Raw genomic sequence first — 13,579 nt, forward strand, 5'->3', positions numbered from 1 at the left:
CTGGTTTGCTAAGTTGGGGGACCACAATCTTGCAACAAATATTTATTATTTTGAAACATTCATTGCCTTTAAAAAGGCACCATATGTACACAAAGGGACATGCCTGTACAATACTATACAAAGGACTTAAACTCATGAAACACATACACAATGCAAGGCATTTCAGTTTTGTGTTGACAGACACGTACAGTACGACCCTAGTCATCTCATCCAGCCAACGGTTCCTCACTCAGTTTTTCTACGTCACAATGCCTTGCTCAGTTTAAGAGGGGACTCGATTCAGGAGTTGGAGTATGTTTCTCTCAGTTGCGTTTGCTCTAAACTGCAATTCTGGAATTGCATTGCTCTCTCAGCCAGACATACCATGTCCAGTTGAAGTGAGAGGACATGAAACGACATTGACCCAGACTGTGGTGTCCTTCGTTACCTTAATCAACTGGGACATGACCATGGATAGAGGATACCAATCAGTTGTACTCCATCCAGAGTGATCTGCAGGTGCTCCCTGCGACTCATTTCTTCATCTTCAGGTCAGCTTCTATGGCACAACGGCGCCCCCTGGTGCCCCCATCCTGTAGAAGCACAGAGAGGGGATGGGTTAACTCTGGTCCAAAGCCATCACCCTAGACAACACCGGACAGACTGGCCCTCATATTTAGTGTTTGTTTGAACATGATAGGAAACATGGTTCAACATTTAGATTCAATGCAACTTGCAAACGCATGTGTCAATTAGCTTGTGTGCATGAAAGTTGGCGAGCCGATTTGTGTTTCTTTGCCTGCATGTGTTTGTAGGAGCGTATGTGTGTGAGAGAGAGAAAGAGGGAGAGAAAGAGGAAATTTAAGAAAGAGAATACTATAGAGCAGGGGTATTCAATTTGCCTGTCTACCCATCCACATCGCTCCGGCCAAACGCCACTCCCACTAACGTTTCTTCTCCATGATGAGTCTGGATTTGCTTCTCGAATGCGAACACATTCTGACCGCTCTGATTGGTAACAGAAACCGATGGGCTGGGCCAGAGCCGGCCTACACGAATCACGTCATTTTTGACGTCAGCACAAACAACTTCCAGGATAGCAGGTTCAGCATGGAGCGATCGATAGAGCAACGAAATCAAATTCAGGATGAGTCGTCAGGCAAGTATTCAATCTGACTTGGGGCCAGAATGCAAATACCCCAGCTGTAGTCTTGCAGCTCATAACCTGCAGACTGGGTACTTACAAAGAGAGAGAGAAGGAAGGCAGGAGAGGCCATGGGGACACTGTCCTGTGAGAGGACAGAGGATAGTCAGAGAGAGGGAACAAAGACACACAGAACAAGGAAAGAAGAAAAGTAGTGGAGTACACACAGTGACGACACGCTGACGACACACTCCAAAAGAAAAGAGAACTGCACTAAAAAAAGAAAAAAAAGATAAGACCCCTCCAAAAAGATTGCGAAATGAGGTACATCATATACAGAAAAACATGGAGGGTATAAAATAAGTGAACGTCATTACTCATGGACACTATAAATACTGTATAGAATATGAACCTGTGGGAACGCATACTGAAGCAGGACCCATCTTCTCACAGGAGTGGTCCAACAACTGACCCAAGTCCTTTACTTAAATGCAGGTGGGTAACCAATTCCTCACTTGGATTGTGAAGATATCATTGGAGCCTTTTTTGTGATTAACTAAATATAAGCGTTCCATCTTAAAACGTGTGCTCCAATATGCAACAACTTGTACCATGTGACTTTTGGCCAAATATGAAATTCTGTAGCATTGCTAATACTTTAGTTTCAAATACTATAATACTCTTAGCAAAAATATTTATCTTTCATTTACAATCTGTAGAAACTACGAGAATAGAAAGGTTCAGAGCTTTTGTGAAACATCACAGTGGAAAAATATGTGGCAGCTAGAAATCAAAACGGGATGAGATAGAGATAGATGGGAGGGGTTGAGGGTAGCTGAAGGATGGGCCTAAAAACAAACAAAAAGATAACTGACGGAATTGTAAAATATACTGTCGCAATGAACTGGAAGTAGAAGCCTAAGTATTGCTATACATTAGTTTACTCCAAATATATATAACACATATGGAGTCATCAACCAAAAAAGTGTTTAACAAATCACAATATATGTTATATTTGCGATTCTTCAAAGTAGCCAACCTTTGCCTTGATGACAACTTTGTACACTCTTGGTATTCTCTCAACCAACCAGCTTCATGAGGTAGTCACCTGGAATGCATTTCAATTAACAGGTGTGCCTTGTTAAAAGTTAATTTAGGGAATTTCTTTCCTTCTTAATGCGTTTGAACCAATCAGTTGTGTTGTGACAAGGTAGGGTTGGCATACAGAAGATTTACCAAATAGGGCTAAGACCAAGTCCATATTACAGCAAGAATAGCTCAAATAAACAAAGAGAAACGACAGTCCATCATTTCTTTAAGACATGAAGGCCAGTCAATGTGGAAAATTTCAATAACTTTTAAAGTTTCTTCAAGTGCAGTTGTAAAAACCATCAAGTGCTATGATGAAACTGGCTCTCATGAAGACAGCCACAGGAAAGGAAGACCCAGAGGTACCTCTGCTGCAGAGGATAAGTTCATTTTAGTTACCAACCTCAGATTGTAGCCAAAATAAATGCATCACAGAGTTCAAGTAACAGACACATCTCAACATCAACTGTTCAGAGGAGACTGCGTAAACCAGGCCTTCATGGTTGAATTGTTTCAAAGAAACAACTACTAAAGGACACCAATAAAAAGAAGAGACTTGCTTGAGCCAAGAAACACATGCAATAGACATTAGACCGGTGGAAATCTGTCCATTGGTCTGATGTGTCAAAATTTGAGATCTTTGGTTCCAACCGCTGTCTTTGTGAGATGCAGAGTGATGATCTCTGCATGTGTGCTTCCTACCGTGAAGCATGAATGAGGAGGTGTGATGCTGTGGGGGTGCTTTGCTGGTGACACTGTTTGTGATTTATTTAGAATTCAAGGCACACTTAACGAGCATGGCTACCCCAGCATTCTGCAGCGATACGCCATCCCATCTGGTTTGCGCTTAGTGGGACTATCATTTGTTTTTCAACAGGACAATGACCCAAAACACACCTCCAGGCTGTGAAAGGGCTATTTGACCAAGGACAGTGGAGTGCTGCATCAGATGACCTGGCCTCCACAATCACCCAACCTCAACCCAATTGAGATGGTTTGGGATGAGTTGGACCGCAGAGTGAAGGAAAAGCAGCCAACAAGAGCTCAGCATGTGGGAACTCCTTCAAGACTGTTGGAAAAGCATTCCAGGTGAAGCTGGTGGAGAGAATGCCAAGAGTGTGCAAAGCTGTCATCAAGGCAAAGGGTGGCTACTTTGAAGAATCTCGAATATAATTCTATTTTAATTTGTTTAACACTTTTTCAGTTACTACATGATTCCATATGTCTTATTTCATAGTTTTGATGTCTTCACTATTATTCTTTATTAAAAATAAAGAAAAACCTTTGAATGAGTCGGTGTGTCCAAACTTTTGACTGGTACTGTATTTAAAAAAAAAAAAACATAAGGGGGATTGGAAATGATGCAGACAATTACACTGATAGAAGCCACAATCTATGTGCAATATTAAAGCTAACCCACCCCTAAAAAATATATTTTAAAAATACTATAATCCAAATTGGATCTGCCCCACTAAATCCAAAATAACTAATTCTAACCCCCCCCCCCTAAACCTTGACCCTCTCTCCTGCTTTGAGACTATCTACCAGCCAGAGACACTGGAGAGGAACACAAGGTTGGAGCGCTGCCATGGCTATGTCTTTACACACATTGATGCAATGAAGTGGGGTACACACAGTAGACATGCACACATGAAAAACACACACACACCCACACAAACGACGCAGATACAAACACAGATCAATGAAGCTAACACACACACACAAGTGTAGACACAGAGGCAGTGAAAAGATGAAGGATGAAGGATGAGAAAGAAAATATCAGTGTGTGTGTGTATCAGATTGACAGTTGAGAGAGTTGAGAGAAATATAACCAGATTACATATGCATAGCCTTAACTAAACTTTCACCAGTATCCCTGACATTGACTGGTACTGGGCCTGATCCTGTATACAGTGTAGTTTCTGGTGTGTATTTATTTGATATGACTTAGTATTACTGCATGTTGAGGGAGAGCTTGCAAAGCAAGCATTTCACTGCCCTGTTAACACCTGCTGTATCCTGTGCACGTGACAAATCAACTTTGATTTGATTTCAACTGCGTGGACTCGCAGGGATCTTTGTCTCGAGTTGTCCCTATATCTGCACAGGTATGGGTGCAGTACATGCGTTTGGCTATTTTGCGTTCTTGTCTGTCATGCAAACAGTAGTAGCACTATTATTTGATGGAGTCAGGTTCTTATCTACTATCATGAGTTGATCACCATCTAAGCCCATGAAGCCCACCAACAGTATGGTCTCCATCGATGGCAACTCAGAATGGACACCAGAGAAGGATGTCAGTGGGGAAATGGATAAAATGAACACTGAAGCACATGATCATGCATTAGGAAAACACCATGACTGACATACATGTGCCCTCCTATAAAATCTAGGACTGTGTTTAGCTGCCTTCCAAAAGGTAAGAGACTCGTGTCCTCTCCTTTCCTCTGCAGTTAAACAGATCTCTAATCTGTCACTTCTTGCATCCCCAAATCCTCACTTTCCTTTCCTCTCCTAGACTCTCCATTCCCAATACTCTCTCCTCTCCTCCCATTCCTATCTAAAGACCCTCTATCCCGTGCGGTTCCACTGAGAGGAGCACCTTCTCCGAGGGGTCCTGTTTGCGGGTGCTCTCCCGGCCCCTCAGGCTCTTGGCGCTGACGCCCGACTCCGAGGTCTGCATGATGAGCTGTGTGGCCAGGAACTGCTGGATCTGTTCCAGGACGTCCCTCTGCATCTCCAGGGCCATGTGGAACACGTCGTGGTCACAGCTGTTGTACATCACCGCGTTCTGAAACATCAGCATGATGTCCCGCTGGAACTCTGCCGTGGTGCGGATCAGACCGGTCTCAATGTTCTTCTTAATGGTGGACAGGTCCATGGGCCTGGGGCGGAGGAGAACGGAGGGGGTCAGAGTGTCCAACAGATCCACTAAGTGGGGCGACCAAGCCAGCAGAGAAAGCGCCTGTCCCCTGTGTCAGTGCTTACCTGTGCACAATACTGTGATAGCCCGGGGCAATGTCATCAGTCACAGGCTGGAGGAACACATTAGCATACCTGCACCAGGAAAAGAGCAAGGGCATCACTTTCAAAAGCTAAAATGAGAGGCAGGGTGCATGGTGCTGCTGTAGACCTGGGTTCCATGGGCGAGCTTGTTACCTGTGATTGGCGGCTGCTCGCCATACCAGCATGATGGCTTTCCTCCAGATCTTCTGAGCCTGCATGGCCTCCTGGTCCTCACTGCACATTGAACTGCATAGGCCAAGAAAAGGAACAAGGCATTTTGACATGATAGAGACATTCTTTGTGTGTGTGTGTGTATGTGTGTGTGTGTGACTCACAACTGGGAGGAGGCAGGGCTGCTGGGGATAGAGTCTGCGGTGGTGTGGAGCTGCAGAGAGGAGGAGGCTGTGTGCAGACTGTAACCGTCCTCACTCTCACTGGCTGGGGGCTCCAGCTCGGTCTCCCCCTCTGCCTCCGACAGGTAGGCCTCCTCATCCCCCCCATCCAGGCCCTCTTTAGTCTCTGAGGCACTCCTCTCCTCTCCGTCGCTCACCCCCTCCTCTTCCTCCTTCACACGCAACACGGGTACAGAGAGATGGGGAGAGAGTGAGTTAGATACCTACAGTAGAAAAGAGGGGAATCCTTTGTCCTCCTAATATTGACCAAATTCCACTCATCGGAGTATCTCACACAGGCTTTGAAAAAGGGCCTGCGAGTGGTACGAGTTCATACTTCCTCTTCCAATTGTAATGTGTGGGAGGTCAAATTAACGAAAAAATATTTACCAAATCAATTCATTTGAACATTTGGATTACTTCTTCTCTTGTCATTACCATTCACCTGATGATTCACCATTTACTCCTGATGTACTGACCTGTTGCACCCTCTACAACCAGTGTAATTATTATTTAACCCTGTTGGTCATCTATGAACGTTTGAACATCTTGGAGAACAATCGGGCCTTAATGGCCATGTTCTGTTATAATCTCCACCCGGCACAGCCAGAAGAGGACTGGCCACTCCTCAGAGCCTGGTTCCTCTCTGGGTTTCTTCCTAGGTTCCTGCCTTTCCTAGGGAGTTTTTCCTAGCCACCGTGCTTCTACACCTGCATTGCTTGCTGTTTGGGGTTTTAGGCTGGGTTTCTGTACAAGCACTTAGTGATATCAGCTGATGTAAAAAAAAAAGGGCTTTATAAATGAATGTGATTGATAATAAGACAGGACTTTTTTTTGTTAACTTATGATGGGGTTCCCTGGGTCACCTGGGCGGGGGTCCCTTGGCAAGAAAAGGGTGAAGAGCCCCGTTCTAACAAAAGGATAACAGGTCTCAGCACAAGTCTGTTCTCTCTTCAGTGGGACGTGTACCTTGGAGTGTCCTCTTGTCATGGGGCCACCCTCAGAGTCTGAGGGACAAAGTGAAAAGAGAGAGAGAGAAACGGACATTCATGCTAAGAACATAACAGGTTGATTTTGGCATCTTGTATGGCTGTCAGTTTGATGTGCCAGGGCTATGAGTGTGTGTGTGTGTGTGTGTGTGTGTATACCTGCGTGTGGTGTGTCAGCTCCTTGCTGCGTCCACTCTTCACTCTCACACTTGATGGTGGCATGGGGAGAGACAGGGCTTCCCTCCCCATCGGCCCCGCCCATGACCCCATGCTGCAGACGAGCGCCAATAGGCTGGCTGTGCTCCAGCATCATAGACGAGCAGGAGGGAGGAAGGCCACTGATGCCCAGGGGGTGTGTGTACCCTGAGGTACAGTTGTCCTGGCTGTCACATGCAGAGGCCCCACCCCGTATCTCCAGGCTCTCCCTCTTCACCTCCAGACTGCCGTGGAGGGAAGAGGAGTAGGAGGAGGCTTGTGGGGCCCGTGTGGGGGCGGCAGGGTTAGACTCAGGGGGCTTGAAGGGCCCGGGCTCCCAGGGGGGGCCAGACAGGGCGTGGCCTGTCTCCTCACACAGGGACAGAGCGGCCTCCACTGCAGCCGCATCCAGAGCCTCTGCATTCTCATCACCCTATAGAGTGAGAGGTTAGAGCCTGTCACTTCATTTTTACATATTTTGTCATTTAGCAGAACACTTTTATCCAGAGTGACTTCCAGGAGCAATTAGGGTTAAGTGCTTTGCTCAAGGGAACATAAACAGATTTTTCACCAAGTCTGCTCTGGGATTCGAACCAGCTACCTTTCGGTTACTGGCCCAATGCACTGAAAACGCTAGGCTACCTGCACCACTTCAAAACACCTCAGAAAGACCTATTATGCAGTTATTATTAGAGAGAAGGCTGATATAACTATGGCTTTACAGGCAGAACAGGTATCCATCAATGTTTTTAGGTGCGTGAGGCGGAGGACGAGCACCTTATCCTCAATGATGGCGATGATGTCCCCCACTGTCTCCAGGTCCAATTCATCTCCCATGTAGGGCACCGTCACTTGGCCCTCTTCTGTCCCCTCCCCTGGGCCAGGCTGGGAGGCCTCCACCTCATCCCTGCCTATAAAAAGACACACACATATATATATAGGTAGCATTAACAGCCTTATAATGATTCATATTCAATCTCTGCATAAAGACAACAGATGGAGGACATGATCATGGTGACAGGCTTCACGTTCATGTCGGAGGAGATGAGATGGAATGAGATGCCGTGTACAGTTGAAAAGACACAGAAAAGATGCTGGGGAGGAAGTGACGAGAGAAGAAGGAAGAGGATCTGTATAAAAGCAGAGGGAGGGAGGGAACGGGAGAGACCTGTGTGTAGTGAGGCGGGGGATTCCATAGTGGGGGGTGCAGCAGCAGTGAGAAGAGCACTGGAGGAGTCTGTGCTGCCGGACAAGGAGCCCAGCGGAGCTGAGAACTGAGGCCCAGCCTCCAGCAGACGAGAGAGTGTAGGGGCACCTAGCGCACATGGACACACACAGACACACACACACACGCACAGCGCACAGAGCCTTGATCTATAATCACAAATGCCACGCTAAGCAATACAAAAAAAAATTACTATTTGACTACCTAAGTTTAGCAAACGCATACATGGACAGGTACACATCTGCAAACATTCTAGAAGCAAGCTTTCTGCTGGGTGTTTATGCAAAAGAACAAGTGTGTGTGTGTGTGTGTGTACCTGTTGCTAGACAGCCAGGGAGAATGGAGCCTGTGAGCTGTAGGTCATGTGCTATTGTCATATTACCAGGCAGGTCACCATCTCCAACCTATAAGGCAAACACAACACCTCTGTAACTGCAACAGGAATCATCTGACGACGAGTCTGAGATGTTGAAACGGCTATGGGTCGTTACATGTGGATGTTTTTAAATAGTATGGAAGTGAACAATCCCTATGGCATAATATAATGTTTCCTCTAGGACATACCAGTCTGGGGCTTGTGGATATGAAACTGCCTTTCTTCAGTAGCTCAGAGAGGAGAGGGGATGGTGGTGGCGTGGCTTTCTGGCCCAAGAGCTTCTTTTGTGGGGAGTCATCCAGAAGAGTGCCCAGGCCTGACTCTGCACCAACCATCCCACAGGCCTCAGTCAGGGGCATGAACCCTGCTGCTTCTGGGGCCTACGGAGAGGAGGGGGGAAATGAAGTTGGGAAAAGGGAAAAGGAGGGATATAACATGCAAGGGAGTAGGGCAGGCAGACCGAAGAAAGGGCATTTCGTGTAGCATGTGGCAGCACATCAAATTGACAATGACAAATTGACAAAAACAGAATGTTTTTACTGAACTCCAATCATCTCTCTACCTGCCCCTGCCCCTGCCCCGTTCCCCTGTCGCTGACAGGGACTCACAGTCACTGAGGTGCTGGGGTCCTCGGGTGTGCTCTGGGGTGTGTCCCCTTGGCAGAACTCGAGGCTTGGCGAGCCGCACCCCGGGGGAGAGCGCACGGTCACACTGGGCACTCGTTTAGGGGTGTTCTTCACCGCCTGTCTGGCTGGAAGGGGGGTGGGGCGTCGGGGTGAGACTGTTCTTAGTTTGACCAATCACACTACAGTTGATCCACTAATTACTTTGACCAGCGTTTGTGGCTGTGTACACATCTATCTCAGCCTTAGATATACTTTCTGATAGAGCTCCTCATCCAAACCCCTTGGCATGATTTTTATTTCAACATCCCCTGTGGGTTTATTGAATCATTCAAGAAACATAAAAACGCATCTGAATCAACCTGTATACTGCCTGGTATATTGAGTTCTACAAGGTCTGGAATAAGACTGATACAAAGGGGTGACCAAGGAGCAATAGCAGGAAATACTGTTATATTTACCGAGCAGATAAAGAAACACTACAGGCAAAAGCAGCTTGTGGTGTGCATGAGGTGGGTCATCTTTTACCTAGATAAGCTGTATCTATGGCCTTTCTTTTCACGTCTGCCTCCTCCTCTCCCTGTTTCTTCTTCCTGACAGGCACAGAAAGTCGTCGTTGTTTTCAGAAAAACACAAATAGACACAGGTAATTAGATACAGAAATGGTAACAGAAAGTCTCATACTGCACAATCTCTCCCCATAGCTCCTCTAGTTTGGGGTCCAGGTGTCCGGCTTGGATCAGCTCTGCCTCTTTCTTCAGCTTCCTGTGAATGCAGCAGACCAACAGTTGACATCAGCGTCGGGTCAATAAAGTAGCAGCAAAGATCTACTGAAGGCCGTGAGTCTCTTGAATAGAGAGTCCCACCTCTATCAGATTGCACAAAGCCTGTGTACCTGTGCTTCTCCTGTGTGTCTTTGATCAGTCTCTTCAGTTCATCAATCCTCTCTGCCGTGAGCCTGCGGACGATCACATCCTCCACCGTCTCCACCACCTCACCTTTCTCACCGCGCTTCCGTCTGGCGAGAGATACCCGTGTCATGAACATAACCCAGACAAGATCATGTCATCCATAAACCATTGCCTGCCTCCTTCAGACTAACACGCTAGCCACACTGTCCATGTTCTCCAACACCCTCTGGTCAAAGGAAATGCAACAGCAGAACCATCACAGATCCAGCCACACACAGGAAAAGACATCAACATAAGAGTTACTGCTGTGCTCACTTTGGGGTCTCTGTCGTCTCCAGGAGTTCTGAGTACTGGGAGGCACAGTGCTAGATGAAAAAGAGAGAGATAGGGAGAGAGAAGAATAAGTCAGTTATTTCCTTGAATTCAACAGGCTGCATATACACTGAGTGTACAAAACATTAAGAACACCTTCCTAATATTGAGTTGTGCCACCCCCTTTTGCCCTCAGAACAGTCTCAATTTGTCGGGGCATGGACTACACAAGGTGTCGAAAGCGTTCCACAGGGATGCTGGCCCATATTGACTCCAATGCTTCCCACAGTTGTGTCAAGTTGGCTAGATGTCCTTCAGGTGGTGGACCATTCTTGATGCACACGGGAAACTGTTGAGAGTGAAGCACCCAGCAGCGTTGCAGTTCTTGACACAAACTGGTGCGCCTGGCATCTACTACCATACCCTGTTCAAAGGCACTTAAATATTTTGTCTTGCTCATTCACCCTCTGAATAGCACAAATACACAATCCATGTCTCAATTGTCTCAAGGCTTAAAAATCCTTCTTTAACCTGTCTCCTCCCATTCATCTACACTGATTGAAGTGGATTTAACAAGTGACATCAATAAGGGATCATAGTTTTCACCTGGATTCACCTGGTCAGTCTATGTCATGGAAAGAGCAGGTGTTCATAATGTTCTGCACACTCAGTTTATTGACAGCCCAGGACAGTGGAAGAGGACAGTGATGGAAAATGAACAGGGCTAGGGAAAGTACAGTTAATGCAAAGTACCAGTGCTTCTCCTAGGATTTTTTTCAGCGGCAGTGGCAAAGTTAGTGTGGGGGGGGCGTGGCTGTGGGCGTGACCATCAGCACCGTTTTAGAGGCCCTCCTCTTGGCAGCAGAGACAAAATGTTGCTGTTTTAAAGCTAATTTCCTGCAATTCTACATATTTTTCCATGGCTTATGCCGTGTTCTTATGCTATCTGAGTGACTCAAACATTATAACTAAATCAATAGGGGTCCCATGCCATGGCATTTTTTTCATTTTAGATTCTCCTCGACTGTCTCGTTTTTATTTTGAAGATTGTTAGTTCTCAAAGATGATCTTGTTTCGAAACATGTTGGTCAATTACATTTTCTACATACTTTATACCTGGTTTTAGTTGTTTAACTTTACACTGAAAACATGTAATCATCCCAAAAATTATCTAAAATGTAATAAAAAAAATATAGAAAAAAGAATAATGAATACTGCAGTGTGCTGTTGTTAAATGCATATAGGGGAAACGCTGAAGGATGCATGCCACCTATCTCACTCAATCAACCCTTTCGGCAAGAGTCCATAAGGTTACTGCATTGTGGGCACCAAGGCTAATATATTTTAGATGCCATCATCAGGTTCTTGTTTGTTCATGGTGTTCATCTATTGAAGCATATCCTACCTTTTGTGAGAACCAGTCTGGGGGTCGTCCTGGCTCTGCAAATGGTTTGATGGCTCGACTGACAGACACCCTGTGGGTATGGATATCCTATAATTGCATCATCACAATTCCTATTCGACTGACCAGTTCTATTCGAAAATCTTTCCTCCCATAATCAATTGCCTGACAATTAGCCTATTGCTTGTTCCCATTAATGGAAGTCTTACTCAGTGTAAGTTGGTGGCTGGCTAAGATTCGACTGGTCTGTCCAAAACAATTATTACAGTAACATGATGTAGGTCGACAAGCGTGCTGCATTACCAGTTCTGGTCCCCACTCTTCATGACAGAGGTGGCCAAGCACAGCTTCTCCCTCACCGACCATGGCTCCGTTGGCCCCATGGCAAGCAACTTGTGTTCTGCAGATAAGGAGTGGATAGGGGGGGACGCCCACTTATTAGTCAGGACAGGTAATATATATATTTTTTTACACATTTATGGTAATCACATTATATTTTACAGGTCAGGATGTCCCAAGATCCTGCAAAACAAATCCCATTGTGTTAACTAACAATTATGAAAAAAGATCTCAGATAAATAACTAAGAAGGTTAGGCCACACTGAATACCAAGACTCTACCCCATGTACGGACGGGTGAAAATAAATGTTACGCTAGCTAGAGCTAGCTACCACCTTGGGAGCAGTGTTACGAAATGCCCTACGAATATTTCAAAAGTCATGATGCACCCATATCAACACCTTTCTAAGCGGACATATGAAACTATTAACTTCCGCAAAAAATACGCACAAGCACATACTAGCAATGTTTTGCTGGTGACTTACTATAGCTAAATAGCGAGCTTCTGCTAACTGGTCAGCTAACGAAGAGAAGAGTGAGCCATTCATTCAAAGCTCGTACTAGCAGGGGCTAGAAAGATTTGACCGATCTGCAATGGCGTCTAACTTTAGATCAATTACATGACTATCGTGTGCAAACGGTTCATGAACACTTGGATGCCATGCATTAAAAAAGCATATACAGTATCTAATTTGACAGCAGGCTCATTTACTCACTTCCAACCCCGCTCGCCATCTTCTGGTCACACAATTACTCCACCCACCCAATATGACTCAGTACAGTATAAGCCAAATTAGATCATTCAGATGAAAAAGAGAATACGGGAAATGTTAATTTTGCGTAGACTCACTGTGGCTGCCGCTGTGTAGGAGTAATAAGTACATTAACTGAACAATTTACAGCACCATAGTGATGTGTTTGATAACTATTCGTTTATAAACTCATGTGGTCCCTTACCGACACATCGGGGGATTAGCTCAAATGGTAGAGCGCTCGCTTAGCATGCGAGAGGTAGCGGGATCGATGCCCGCATCCTCCAAATATTTTGTGAATCAAAAAATGTCCACCTTGTATTGATGTCGCATTTTAATAAGATAGATACCCTGGCCTGTGTACAGTTAATAAAATAAAATAAATGTTATTCCTCTCTGTATGGAAGAGGTCAGGATTCTGGACATATTGCACAGGTGGTGTGTGGCTGTGTGCTTATTCTTTGCCTCCAGCGATGCTGCCTGGTTCAAGTTTTCTTTACAAACCCTCATTGCTACATTGGTGACATAAATCCCATCCCTGTACTCACAGCATATAGTGTTCTTGCTCTCTAACCACAAAATCACCCTTTTCCCTCTTTCAGCAGTTCCCTTTAGATTTGATAGGGCTAGTTTCGGACCTTGACCAGACTAAACCTAGTCATAGTCTTGGACTACAACCGGTCCGGATTATTTTTTATCCAGGACAAGGGTCCATGCAATGGCGTTTTCCTTGATAACAGACAGTATTAGAACATCTGTATATATAAAATAACCCACAAATAACAAAAACAATTCAAATGATAAAAGAAACACTTTCTAAATTCGCATTCTTGAGTTATTTTAGT

General features: G+C 45.4%; 1 protein-coding gene and 1 non-coding gene across 5 annotated transcripts; one reads left to right on the forward strand and one right to left on the reverse strand.

Moving 5' to 3' along the window:
- On the reverse strand, positions 1-12,925 carry LOC106603037 (bromodomain-containing protein 8). 4 transcript variants are annotated; one of them, XM_014196157.2, is made up of 20 exons: positions 12,699-12,925; positions 11,947-12,043; positions 11,647-11,716; positions 10,245-10,294; positions 9,914-10,036; positions 9,703-9,783; positions 9,547-9,611; positions 9,004-9,146; positions 8,584-8,775; positions 8,336-8,423; positions 7,963-8,109; positions 7,572-7,705; positions 6,759-7,227; positions 6,580-6,617; positions 5,554-5,783; positions 5,372-5,464; positions 5,201-5,269; positions 4,815-5,097; positions 1,224-1,268; positions 1-572 (listed from the first exon to the last, which is right to left on the reverse strand). In XM_014196157.2, the coding sequence occupies exons 1-20, from the start codon at positions 12,715-12,717 to the stop codon at positions 513-515; spliced, it is 2,496 nt and encodes an 831-aa protein (XP_014051632.1). In that variant the 5' UTR covers positions 12,718-12,925; the 3' UTR covers positions 1-512. The 4 variants fall into 4 exon arrangements, with proteins under 4 accessions (XP_014051632.1, XP_014051633.1, XP_014051636.1 ...); XM_014196158.2 differs by lacking the exon at positions 12,699-12,925 and adding an exon at positions 12,468-12,692; XM_014196161.2 differs by lacking the exon at positions 7,963-8,109.
- A 23-nt stretch (positions 12,926-12,948) lies between these two features.
- trnaa-agc (transfer RNA alanine (anticodon AGC)) lies at positions 12,949-13,021 on the forward strand. The gene has a single exon. It is a non-coding gene; the product is annotated as a tRNA-Ala (tRNA).
- The last annotated feature ends 558 nt before the right edge of the window (positions 13,022-13,579 follow it).

This window comes from Salmo salar, chromosome ssa04 (genome assembly GCF_905237065.1).
Source record: "Salmo salar chromosome ssa04, Ssal_v3.1, whole genome shotgun sequence".
In the NCBI taxonomy this organism is placed as follows: domain Eukaryota; kingdom Metazoa; phylum Chordata; class Actinopteri; order Salmoniformes; family Salmonidae; genus Salmo; species Salmo salar.